At 37.5% G+C, this 13838-nt stretch overlaps 1 protein-coding gene across 1 annotated transcript in view; it reads left to right on the top strand.

Annotated features, from left to right (window-relative positions):
- Positions 1 to 13838, top strand: part of SCLT1 (sodium channel and clathrin linker 1) — a 252430-nt gene that overhangs the window by 230259 nt on the left and 8333 nt on the right. Inside the window, exon 20 of the mRNA XM_060147067.1 lies at positions 9314 to 9392. Within this exon, the coding sequence (XP_060003050.1) occupies positions 9314 to 9392 (79 nt within the window). The remainder of the gene's footprint in view (positions 1 to 9313; positions 9393 to 13838) is intronic.

Genomic DNA, 13838 nt, shown 5'->3' with positions numbered 1-13838 from the left:
GTGATGTGTTAGGGAAAACTACTCCATCAGTTGAGCGCTGCTATGTGCACTGGTGGATGCTATACATACAGTTTTTCACTTGATGCTGAGAAGCCCGAGCAGTTGGCTACTGCAGTAAATCTAAAAATTAAGTTATAAGAACCATCAGTTGTGATGGTAACACTGAGTAGTAATGAAGAATAGGGAATTCCCTGGTTAAGGTTCTTCCCTGAAGAATAGGGAATTCAGTGGTTAAGACTTGGTGCTTTCACTGCCGTGGGCTGGGGTTCAATCTCTGGTGAGAACACTAAGATCCTGCAAGCTGTGCAATGCAGCCAAAAAATGTATATGTATACATATACACATATAAAGGAAATGAAAAATGGATGCAAAAAACACTGCAGAGGAAGAATCTATTTAGGGGCAAACTAGATGTTGCATTCAAGAGAAAGTGAGAAACAGAGTTGACTTTAAGGTTTTTAACCTAAGTAGTGAGGGCAGAGATGTCAGTATAAAAACTGAGTAGCAGGATGAGAAGTAGGTTTTATCTTAGGACTTTAAAAAAAAAAACAGAGAGAAAAGTAGGTTTGCAAAGGGATGCAAAATGTTTGATGTTAGTCATGTTAAATTTGAATATAGGACTGAACCTTTAGGGAAGAAATCAGAAAGATATAACTTGTCAGGTTTCCAAGTAAATGTGTAAATATTTCTATTCCTTACAGTGCCTAATACACACATTCACACATACATTCTCTTTCACTTATTCATCTAACAAACATTTAGCATTTGCCTGCCGTGGTGCACAGACCAGGGGAGTGGTTAAGAGCACAGACTTTGGAGCCAAAGGGCCCGGTTTTTCAATTCTGACTCTCCAATTGACAAGCTGTGTGAGTCTAGGCAAGTTACTTAACTTTATTTTTAAATGCCTCTGTCTTTTAATTTTCTCATATGTAAAGTTGGGGATCTCACGGGGTTATCATGAAAGCTAGAAAAGGTAGTTTACGTAAAGCATCTGGAACAGTGCTGGGCACCGAGGAAGCACTGGGGGATTGTTCGCTGTTATTACCACCGTCACCAGCATCTTCACTGTCTTGATGAATAGCAGTGTTGCTTGCTGTCCAATGGGGGTGACAGCGCTTGATACACGATAGAACAGATATTTACACAGATAAAAAGTAACTTGGAGGGCTTCCCTGGTGGCGCAGTTGTTGAGACTCCGCCTGCCGATGCGGGGACGTGGGTTCGTGCCCCGGTCCGGGAAGATCCCACATGCTGCGGAGTGGCTGGGCCCGTGAGCCATGGCTGCTGAGCCTGCACATCTGGAGCCTGTGCTCCGCAACGGGAGGCCACCACAGTGAGAGGCCCACGTACTGCAAAAAAAAAAAAATAACTTAGAGTTAATAATTTGTATCTTTGTGATCTTAAATTTTGTGGGAAATTACTACTATCTAATAGGAATTATTAGGAATTATTACTATTATTCAGATAAATTGTCATGGGTAAATGAATAGCTTAGGCATCAAATTATGCAGTAGGTGTTTTGTGAAAAGGTTTTGTATAAACTGAGTTTTGGCTAACTTTATAAATACAATCATTGTATCATCTTCCTCTCCATAGTACTCAGAGGTTATTTCTCATCAGCACTAATGTGCATAACTTTTACCTTTAATTACATTCGGCCTAGAAGACTGGCCACGTTAGTCACTTTGCTTTTCTTTGTTATGTCATGTTGAGGAGCAGCAGTAACTTAAACTACACAAGATACTTTAAAGGAAGCATAGTCATTTATCTCACATTATTATTACCACCAAAATAAAGCTGAGGTCAAACATTAGAGTTTGTCTGTCGCGCCATCAGTGATAGATACTCAAGCTTCTCATACTCAGTGACATGTATAGGTGAAGCCACTGAGTAGGAATAAGTCGTTTCCCCTTAGTCTGTAAGTTCTGTTGTGGCAACATCCATGTGTTTACCACCACATGCCTTGCACATGGCCATAAAGAATATTCAGTAGATATTTTTGGAATTGATTTGTGGACATTATTTTTTGTCCTCTTCTATGTATTTATAACAAACTGCTTGCTGATTTTAACAGCTATCCACTCAAATATAGGACACGAGAGGGACTTACCAGGTTTTTAGGTTCACTTGGAAAAAATTCAAGGCTCATAATTGGAAGTGTTAATCTATCGATTTACTTTAGAAGCAGAAGTAAGGTCAAAGGATAAAACCCAATCCTGAATTAACTATTTTAATACTCAGAAATTGATTTGATCTTGTTTAAAGTTATTTTAAAGACTACATGGTATCTGCTTCTAACCTGGGACCCTGGAAATTATCTTTAGCCAAAAGCAATATAATGCTTATATGTTGAACAACAACAACAACAAAGACAACATTTCTGTCTTCTGTGCATAAGATTATTCCAGCTAATAAAGCATAAAAGATATGAATGCATAAAATAAGGCAAATATACAACCAACCAAAACATAAATTTTAATCCTGAATGTACTACATTGAAATGATGTTGAGTGATTGACATTACCTTAAATTTCCAAGAGTTGAACCCTGCTAAGAAGCACCATATATGAATCTTAAAAATAACAAACACTGTATCTGTTTCATATGAATACACTTTCATTTTAATGCCAAGTACTACCTCAAGATACAGATATTAACGAGACTTTGGCACTTTTAAAATATGTGAATGTGAGTTTTTTGCTTTTTTTATTGTGGTAAAATAAACATAATATAAAATGTACAATTTTAACCATTATTTAAATTGTGATAAAAAATTTAGTCTTAATCATTTTTTTTGACATCTTTATTGGAGTATAACTGCTTTACAATGGTGTGTTAGTTTCTGCTTTACAACAAAGTGAATCAGCTATACATATACATATATCACCATATTCCCTCCCTCTTGCGTCTCCCTCCCACCCTCCCTATCCCACCCATCTAGGTGGTCAAAAAGCACCGAGCTGATCTCCCTGTGCTATGTGGCTTCTTCCCACTAGCTATCTATTTTACATTTGGTAGTGTATATATGTCCATGCTACTGTCTCACTTCAGCCCAGCTTACCCTTCCCCCTCCCTGTGTCCTCAAGTCCATTATCTACGTCTGCCTCTTTATTCCTGTCCCTCCCCTAGGTTCATCAGAGCAATATTTTTTTTAGATTCCATATATACGTGTTAGCATACGGTATTTGTTTTTCTGACTTACTTCACTCTGTAGGACAGACTCTAGGTCCATCCCCCTCACTACAAATAACTCAATTTGGGGCTGAGTAATGTTCCATTGTATATATGTGCCACATCTTCATTGTCCATTCATCTGTCGATGGACACTTAGGTTGCTTCCATGCCCTGGCTGTTGTAAATAGTGCTGCAATGAACATTGTGGTACATGACTCTTTTTGAATTATGGTTTTCTCAGGGTATATACCCAGTAGTGGGATTGCTGGGTCATATGGTAGTTCTATTTTTAGTTTTTTAAGGAACCTCCATACTGTTCTCCATAGTGGCTGTATCCATTTACATTCCCACCAACACTGCAAGAGGGATGCCTTTTCTCCACACCCTCTCCAGCATTTATTGTTTCTAGATTTTTTGATGATGGCCATTCTGACCAGTGTGAGGCGATACCTCATTGTAGTTTTGATTTGCATTTCTCTAATGATTAGTGATGTTGACCATCCTTTCATGTATTTGTTGGCAATCTGTATATCTTCTTTGGAAAAATGTCTATGTAGGTCTTCTGCCCATTTTTGGATTGGGTTTTTTGTTTTTTTGATACTGAGCTGCGTGAGCTGCTTGTGTATTTTGGAGACTGATCCTTTGTTAGTTGCTTCATCTGCAAATATTTCTCCCATTCTGAGGGTTGTCTTTTCATCTTGTTTATGGCTTCTTTTGCTGTGCAAAAGCTTTTCAGTTTCATTAGGTCCCATTTGTTTATTTTTGTTTTTATGTCCACTTCTCTAGGAGGTGGGTCAAAAAGCATCTTGCTGTGATTTATGTCACACTGTGTTCTGCTTATGTTTTCCTCTAATAGTTTTACAGTGTCTGGGCTTACATTTACGTCTTTAATCCATTTTGAGTTTATTTTTATGTATGGTGTTAGGGAGTGTTCTAATTTCATTCTTTCACGTGTAGCTGTCCAGTTTGCCCAGCACCACTTACTGAAGAGGCTGTCTTTTCTTGCCTCCTTTATCAAAGATAAGGTGACTTTCTGTGCATGGGTTTATCTCAGGGCTTTCTATCCTGTTCCATTGATCTTATTTCTGTTTTTGTGCCAGTACCATACTATCTTGATTACTCTAGCTTTGTAGTATAGTCGAAAGTCAGGGAGCCTGATTCCTACAGCTATGTTTGTCTTTCTCAAGAATTCTTTGGCTATTTGGGGTCTTTTGTGTTTCTGTAAAATTTGTGAAATTTTTTTTTCTAGTTCTGTGAAAAATGCCATTGGTAGTTTGATAGGGATTGCATTGAATCTGTAGATTGCTTTGGTTAATAGAGTCATTCTCACAATGTTTATTCTTCCAATCCAAGAACATGATACAGTTCTCCATCTGTTTGTATCATCTTTAACTTCTTTCATCAGTGTCTTATAGTTTTCTGCATACAAGTGTTTTGTCTCCTTAGATAGGTTTATTCCCAGGTATTTTATTCTTTTTGTTGCAGTGGTAAATGGGAGTGTTTCATTAATTTCTCTTTCAGATTTTTCATCGTTAGTGTATACGAATGCAAGAGATTTCTGTGCATTAATTTTGTATCCTGCTACTTTAACAGATTCATTGATTAGCTCTAGTAGTTTTCTGGTAGCATCTTTAGGATTCTCTACGTATAGGATCATGTCATCTGCCGTGACAGTTTTACTTCTTCTTTTCCCACTTGGATTCCTTTCATTGCTTTTTCTTCTCTGATTGCTGTGGCTAAAACTTCCAAAACTATGTTGAATAATAGTGGTGAGAGTAGGCAACCTTGTCTGGTTCCTGATCTTAGTGGAAATGGTTTCCATTTTTCACCGCTGAGAAGGATGTTGGCTTTGGTTTGTTATATATGGCCTTTATTATGTTGAGATAAGTTCCCTCTTTGCCTACTTTCTGGAGAGTTTTTATCATAAATGGGTGTTGAATTTTGTCAGAAGCTTTTTCTGCATCTATTGAGATTTTAGTATGGTTTTTATCCTTCAGTTTGTTAATATGGTGTATCACATTGATTGATTTGCATATATTGAAGAATCCTTGCATTCCTGGGATAAACCCCACTTGATCATGGTGTATGATCATTCTAATGTGCTGTTGGATTCTGTTTGCTAGTGTTTTGCTGAGGATTTTTGTATCTGCGTTCATCAGTGATATTGGTCTGTAATTTGCTTTTTAGGTGACATTGTTGTCTGGTTTTGGTATCAAGGTGATGATGGCCTCGTGGAATGAGTTGGAGAGTGTTCCTCCCTCTGCTATATTTTGGAAGAGTTTGAGAAGGATAGGTGTTAGCTCTTCTCTAAATCTTTGACAAAATTCGCCTGTGAAGCCATCTGATCCTGGGCTTTTGTTTGTTGGAAGATTTTTAATCACAGTTTCAATTTCAGTGCTTGTGATTGTTCTGTTTATATTTTCTCTTTCTTCCTGCTTCAGTCTTGGAAGGTTGTGTTTTTCTAAGAATTTGTCCATTTCTTCCAGGTTTTCCATTTTATTGGCATAGAGTTGCTTGTAGTAATCTCTCATGATCCTTTGTATTTCTGCAGTGTCAGTTGTTACTTCTCCTTTTTCATTTCTAATTCTGTTGATTTGAGTCGTCTCCGTTTTTTTCTTGACAAGTCTTGCTAATGGTTTATCAATTTTGTTTATCGTTTCAAAGAACCAGCTGTTAGTTTTATTGATCTTTGCTATCGTTTCCTTCATTTCTTTTTCATTTATTTCTATTGTGATCTTTATGATTTCCTTCCTTCTGCTAACTTTGGTGGTTTTTTGTTCTTTCTCTAATTGCTTCAGGTGTAAGGTTAGGTTGTTTTTTTTGAGATTTTTCTTGTTTCTTGAGGTAGGAATGTATTGCTATAAACTTCCCTCTTAGAACTGATTTGCTGCATCCATAGGTTTTGGGTCATTGTGTTTTCATTGTCATTTGTTTCTAGGTACTTTTTGATTTCCTCTTTGATTTCTTCAGTGATCTCTTGGTTATTTAGTAGCATATTGTTTAGCCTCCATATATTTGTATTTTTTACAGTTTTTTCCCTGTAATTGGTATTTACTCTCATAGCATTGTGGTCGGAAAACATACTTGATACAATTTCAGTTTTCTTCAATTTACCAAGGCTTGATTTGTGACCCAAGATATAATCTATCCTGAAGAATGGTCCGTGAGAACTTGAGAAGAAAGTGTGTTCTGTTGGTTTTGGATGGAATGTCCTATAAATATCAATTAAGTCCATCTTTTTTAATGTGTCATTTAAAGCTTTTGTTTCCTTATTGATTTTCATTTTGGTTGATCTGTCCATTGTTGAATGTGAGGTGTTAAAGTCCCCTACTATTATTGTGCTACTGTTGATTTCCCCTTTTATGGCTGTTAGCATTTGCCTTATGTATTGGGGTGCTCCTGTGTTGGGTGATGAATATTTACAATTGTTATATCTTCTTCTTGGATTGATCCCTTAATCATTATGTAGGTTCCTTCTTTTTCTCTTGTTGTAGTCTTTATTTTAAAGTCTAGTTTTGTCTGATATGAGAATTGCTACTCCAGCTTTCTTTTGATTTCCATTTGCATGGAATATCTTTTTCAATACCCTACTTTCAGTCTGTATGTGTCCCAAGGCCTGAACTGGGTCTCTTGTAGACAGCATATATACGGGTCTTGTTTTAGTCTCCTTTCAGACAGTCTGTGTCTTTTGATTGGAGCATTTAATCCATTTACATTTAAGGTAGTTCTCGATATGTATGTTCCCATTACCATTTTCTTAATTGTTTTGAGTTTGGTATTGTAGGTCTTTCCTTGTCTTGTTTTTCCTGCCTAGAGAAGTTCCTTTAGCATTTGTTGTAAAGCTGGTTTGGTGGTGCTGAACTCTCTTAACTTTTGCTTGTCTGTAAAGGTTTTAATTTCTCCGTCAAATCTGAATGAGATCCTTGCTGGGTAGAGTAATCTTGGTTGTAGGTTTTTCCCTTTTATCACTTTAAATATGTCCTGCCACTCCCTTCTGGCTTGCAGAGTTTCTGGTGAAAGATCAGCTGTTAAGCTTACAGAGATTCCCTTGTATGTTATTTGTTGCTTTTCCCTTGCTTCTTTTAGTATTTTTTCTTTGTATTTAATTTTTGATAGTTTGATTGTTATGTGTCTTCTTGTGTTTCTCCTTGGATTTATCCTGTATGGGACTCTCTGCACTTCCTGGACTTGATTGACTATCTCCTTTCCCATGTTAGGGAAGTTTTCAACTATAATCTCTTCAAATATTTTCTCAGTCCCTTTCTTTTTCTCTTCTTCTGGGACTCCTATAATTCGAATGTTGTTGCATTTAATGTTTTCCCAGAGGTCTCTGGGACTGTCCTCAATTCTTTTCATTCTTTATTCTGTACTCCAGTTGCTATTTCCAGTATTTTGTCTCACCTGTCACTTATCTGTTCTTCTGCGTCAGTTATTCTACTCTTGAACCTTCTAGAGAATTTTTAATTTAATTTATTGTGTTGTTCATCATTGTTTGTTTGCTCTTTAGTTCTTATAGGTCCTTGTTAAGCATTTTTTATATTTTCTCCATTCCATTTCCAAGATTTTGGATCATCTTCACCATCATTACTCTGAATTCTTTTTCAGGTAGACTGCTTATTTCCTCTTCATTTGTTTCGTCTGGTGGGTTTTTACCTTGCTCCTTTATCTGCTGCATATTTCTCTGTCTTCTCATTTTGCTTAACTTACTGTGTTTGCGGTCTTCTTTTTGCAGGCTGCAGGTTCGTAGTTCCCGTTGTTTTTAGTGTCTGCCCCCAGTGGGTAAGGTTGGTTCAGTGGGTTGTGTAGGCTTCCTGGTGGAGGGGACTGGTGCCTGTTTTCCCGTGGGTGGGGCTGGATCTTGTCTTTCTGGTGGGCAGGGCTGCGTCTGGTGGTGTGTTTTGGGTGTCTGTGAACTTATTATGATTTTAGTCAGCCTCTCTGCCAATGGGTGCGGTTGTGTTCCTGTCTTGCTAGTTGATTGGCATGCGGCCTCCAGCACTGGAGCTTGCTGGTCGTTGGGTGGAGCTGGGCCTTAGCGTTGAGACAGAGATCTCTCAGAGAGCTCTTGCAGATTGATATTACGTGGGGCCAGGAGGTCTCTGGTGGTCCAGTGTCCTGAACTCAGCTCTCCCACCTCAGAAGCTCAGGCCTCACACTAGGCCAGAGCACCAAGACCCTGTCAGCCGCACAGCTGCCACGGAAACAAATCTTCTCTCAAGAGCCAACTCTTTTTGACAGATTTGTCAGTTCTCTAGATGAGTTCATTTGTGATCTCCTGACGTTACTGAGCGTGCTTGGTTTTGCCTGACAGGTAGCAACCAGATCACTGAGTTTTCGAGGTTTGCAACAAACAGAGGGCTTATTCAGTAAGCAGCCAAGCGACAGGATGACCAGTCTCATATTTGCCTCCCTGAAGACAAGGGGCTCAAGCTATTTTGGGAATAAAGAATAAAAAAATACAGCAGTCTGAGGTGTGGTGAGTGTGAGGCACACAGGGATTGGAAAAAGGTGCAGAAGTTGTCCTTCTGCACAGGCGTAACTAAGCTCGAGTGGTGTATTCTTGATGGGTCCTCAATGCCCTCTTGCTGCAAATGCAAAACAGGCTTCCCAGGGGTAGAATACTTTGGTCCTTGCCAGCCAAGAGATGGCTTTTTATCATGCAGAATATTTCTCTGTTGTTATTATTATTGCTGTCTTCTTTTTCGTTTAGCAGTTTATTACAGGTTATGATAAAAGATACACATGAACATCAAATGGACGAGATGCATAGGGCCAGGCATGGGAGAGGGGTACGGAGCATCTTTACCCTCTCCAGGCCCAAAACTCTGCCCAAATTTCCACGTGTTCACCCACCTGAAAGTTTTCCATTCATTTTAAGTGAACAGTTCAATAGTGCTAAGTATTTTCACACTATTGTACAACCAATGTCCAGAATATATATGTATTTTATAAAGAAATGAGTCGTTTCAGATATGGTCTATTAAGAAGCAACTTTTATTTTGCGCACAAGATACTTTTGTTCAAAACATGAACATGTATCTCACTAATAAAGATTCGATTTTGTTAAATTTTTGAACAGTTATATTAATGGCTTTTTCTTCTGTTCTTTTTTTTTTCTTCCCTGTCTCTTGATTAATAGGAGTGAGCTGAATCGACAGAAACTTCATACCCAAGAGCTGCTTTCTCAGCTGGAAATGGCAAATGAAAAGGTAGTTGAGGTAAGATAATGACCCTCCTGGGAAGTGCTTTCTGCTGCAGGTTGATACACACGTTATAGAATTTTACCTGAGCCAAGTCCAAATTAATTCTCAACTTGGAAATACCATACGGATGTGAGTATTTCTTGTAGAAATCATACATAACCCTAAAAGTGCACACTTAATATAATATGAATAAGAGCTTTGAAAGCTAGTGATTCATCATATTTAAATGACAAAGATAGAGCTCTTATTTCAGTTTCACCAGTATACCTTGTGCTTTTTCAGAATTGTTAGGATCCCCTTTATTTCTGTGCATGTCTAAGACTTTTTTTAACCCAATTCCTGTAATTTTTTTTAACATCTTTATTGGAGTATAATTGCTTTACATTTTTGTGTTAGTTTTTGCTATATAACAGACTGTATGAGCTATACATATACATATATCCCCATATCCCCTCCCTCTTGCGTCTCCCTCCCACCCTCCCTATCCCACCCATCTAGGTGGTCACAAAGCACCGAGCTGATCTCCCTGTGCTGTGCGGCTGCTTCCTACTTGCTATCTATTTTACATTTGGTAGTGTATATCTGTCAGTGCCACTCTCTCATTTCATCCCAGCTTACCCTTCCCCCTCCCCATATCCTCAACTCCATTCTCTTCATCTGCGTCTTTATTCCTGTCCCTCCCCTAGGTTCATCAGAACCTTTTTTTTTTTTTTTAGAATCCATATATATGTGTTAGCATACGGTATTTGTTTTTCTCTTTCTGATTTACCTCACTCTGTATGACAGACTCTAAATTCACCCACCTCACTACAAATAACTCAATTTGGTTTCTTTTTATGGCTGAGTAATATTCCATTGTATATATGTGCCACATCACCTTTATCCACTCATCTATCGATGGACATCTAGGTTGCTTCCATGTCCTGGCTGTTGTAAATAGTGCTGCAATGAACATTGTGGTACATGACTCTTTTTGAATTATGGTTTTCTCAGGGTATATGCCCAGTAGTGGGATTGCTGGGTCATATGATAGTTCTATTTTTAGTTTTTTAAGGAACCTCCATACTGTTCTCCATAGTGGCTATATCAATTTACATTCCCACCAACACTGCAAGAGGGTTTCCTTTTCTCTACACCCTCTCCAGCATTTATTGTTTGTAGATATTTTGATGATGGCCATTCTGACCAGTGTGAGGCGATACCACATTGTAGTTTTGATTTGCATTTCTCTAATGATTAGTAATGTTGACCATCCTTTCACATATTTGTTGGCGATCTGTATATCTTCTTTGGAAAAATGTCTATTAAGGTCTTCTGCCCATTTTTGGATTGGGTTGTTTGTTTTTTTGTCACTGAGCTGCGTGAGCTGCTTGTGTATTTTGGAGACTGATCCTTTGTCAGTTGCTTCATTTGCAAATATTTTCTCCCATTCTGAGGGTTGTCTTTTCATCTTGTTTATGGCTTCCTTTGCTGTGCAAAAGCTTTTCAGTTTCATTAGGTCCCATTTGTTTATTTTTGTTTTTATGTCCATTTCTCTGGGAGGTGGGTCAAAAAAGATCTTGCTGTGATTTATGTCACAGAGTGTTCTGCTTATGTTTTCCTCTAATAGTTTTACAGTGTCTGGGCTTACATTTATGTCTTTAATCCATTTTGAGTTTATTTTTATGTATGGTGTTAGGGAGTGTTCTAATTTCATTCTTTCACATGTACCTGTCCAGTTTTCCCAGCACCACTTACTGAAGAGGCTGTCTTTTCTTGCCTCCTTTATCAAAGATAGGTGACCATCTGTGCATGGGTTTATCTCTGGGCTTTCTATCCTGTTCCATTGATCTATATTTCTGTTTATGTGCCAGTACCATACTGTCTTGATTACTGTAGATTTGTAGTATAGTCTACTATAGTCTCTAATATAGTCTGTAGTATAGTCTGTAGTCAGTGTGATTCCTCCAGATCCGTTTAGCTTTCTCAAGATTGCTTTGGCTATTTGGGGTCTTTTATGTTTCCATAAAATTTGTGAAATTTTTTGTTCTAGTTCTGTGAAAAATGCCATTGGTAGTTTGATAGGGATTGCATTCAATCAGTAGATTCCTTTGGATAGTACAGTCATTTTCACAATGTTGATTCTTCCAATCCAAGAACATGGTATATCTCTCCATCTGTTTGTATCATCTTTAATTTCTTTCATCAGTGCCTTATAGTTTTCTGCATACAGGTGTTTTGTCTCCTTAGGTAGGTTTATTCCTAGGTATTTTATTCTTTTTGTTGCAGTGGTAAATGGGAGTATTTCATTAATTTCTCCTTCAGATTTTTCCTCATTAGTGTATAGGAATGCCAGAGATTTCTGTGCATTAATTTTGTATCCTGCTACTTTAACAGATTCATTGATTAGCTCTAGTAGTTTTCTGATAGCATCTTTAGGATTCTCTATGTATAGGATCATGTCATCTGCAAACAGTGACAGTTTTACTTCTTCTTCTCCAATTTGGATTCCTTTTATTGCTTTTTCTTATCTGATTGCTATGGCTAAAACTTCCAAAACTGTGTTGAATAATAGTGGTGAGAGTAGGCAACCTTGTCTTGTTCCTGATCTTAGTGGAAATGGTTTCCATTTTTCACCACTGAGAAGGATGTTGGCTGTGGGTTTGTTATATATGGCCTTTATTATGTTGAGATAAGTTCCCTCTATGCCTACTTTCTGGAGAGTTTTTATCATAAATGGGTGTTGAATTTTGTCAAAAGCTTTTTCTGCATCTATTGAGATGATAAAATGGTTTTTATCCTTCTGTTTGTTAATGTGGTTTATCACATTGAATGATTGGTATATATTGAAGAATCCTTTCATTCATGGGATAAACCCCACTTGATCATGGTGTATGATCCTTTCACTGCGCTGTTGGATTTTGTTGGCTAGTATTTTGTTGAGGATTTTTGTATCTGTGTTCATCAGTGCTACTGGCCTGTAGTTTTCTTTTTTTGTGACATCTTTCTCTGGTTTTGGTATCAGGGTGATGATGGCCTCATAGAATGAGTTTGGGAGTGTTCCTCCCTCTGCTATATTTTGGAAGAGTTTGAGAAGGATAGGAGTTAGCTCTTTTCTAAGTGTTTGACAGAATTCTCCTGTGAAGCCATCTGATCCTGGGCTTTTGTTTGTTGGAAGACTTTTAATCACAGTTTCAATTTCAGTGCTCGTGATTGTTGTTTATATTTTCTCTTTCTTCCTGGTTCAGTCTTGGAAGGTTGTGTTTTTCTAAGAATTTATCCATTTCTTCCAGGTTGTCCATTTTATTGGCATAGAGTTACTTGTAGTAATCTCTCATGATCCTTTGTATTTCTGTAGTGTCAGTTGTTACTTCTCCTTTTTCATTTCTAATTCTGTTGCTTTGAGTCTTCTCCTTTTTTTTCTTTTTGAGTCTGGCTAATGGTTTACCAATTTTGTTTTTCTTCTCAAAGAAACAGCTTTTAGTTTTATTGATCTTTGCTATGGTTTCCTTCATTTCTTTTTCATTTATTTCTATTGTGATCTTTATGATTTCCTTCCTTCTGCTAAGTTTGGGGGGTTTTTTTGTTCTTCTTTCTCTAATTGCTTTTGGTGTAAGGTTATGTTGGTTTTTTGATATTTTTTTGGTTTCTTGAGGTAGGATTGTGTTGCTATAAACTTCCCTCTTAGGACTGCTTTTGCTGCATCCCATAGGTTTTGGGTCATCATGTTTTCATTGTCATTTGTTTCTAGGTATTTTTTGATTTCCTCTTTGATTTTTTTCAGTGATCGCTTGGTTATTTAGTAGCGTATTGTTTAGCCTCCATATGTTTGTATTTTTTGCAGTTTTCTTCCTGAAATTGCTATTTAGTGTTATAACATTGTGGTTGGAAAAGATACTTGATACGATTTCAATTTTCTTCAATTTACCAAGGCTTGATTTGTGACCCAGGATATGGTCTGTCCTGGAGAATGGTCCATGAGCACTTGAGAAGAAAGTGTGTTCTGTTGGTTTTGGATGGAATGTCCTATAAATATCAATTAAGTCCATCTTTTTTAATGTGTCATTTAAAGCTTTTGTTTCTTTATTGATTTTCATTTTGGTTGATCTGTCCATTGTTGAATGTGAGGTGTTAAAGTCCCCTACTATTATTGTGCTACTGTTGATTTCCCCTTTTATGGCTGTTAGCATTTGCCTTATGTATTGGGGTGCTCCTATGTTGGGTGCATAAATATTTCCAAATGTTATATCTTCTTCTTGGATTGATCCCTTAATCATACGTAGGGTCCTTCTTTTTCTCTTGTTATAGTCTTTATTTTAAAGTCTTGTTTTGTCTGATATGAGAATTGCTACTGCAGCTTTCTTTTGATTTCCACTTGCATGGAATATCTTTTTCTGTCCCCTCACTTTCAGTCTGTATGTGTCCCTAGGTCTGAAGTGGGTCTCTTGTAGACAGCATGTATACGGATCTTGTTTTAGTATC

This window comes from Lagenorhynchus albirostris, chromosome 4 (genome assembly GCF_949774975.1).
Source record: "Lagenorhynchus albirostris chromosome 4, mLagAlb1.1, whole genome shotgun sequence".
Taxonomy (NCBI): domain Eukaryota; kingdom Metazoa; phylum Chordata; class Mammalia; order Artiodactyla; family Delphinidae; genus Lagenorhynchus; species Lagenorhynchus albirostris.
Note: the sequence above shows the minus strand (reverse complement) of the source record. Positions and strands in the feature narration are given on the sequence as shown.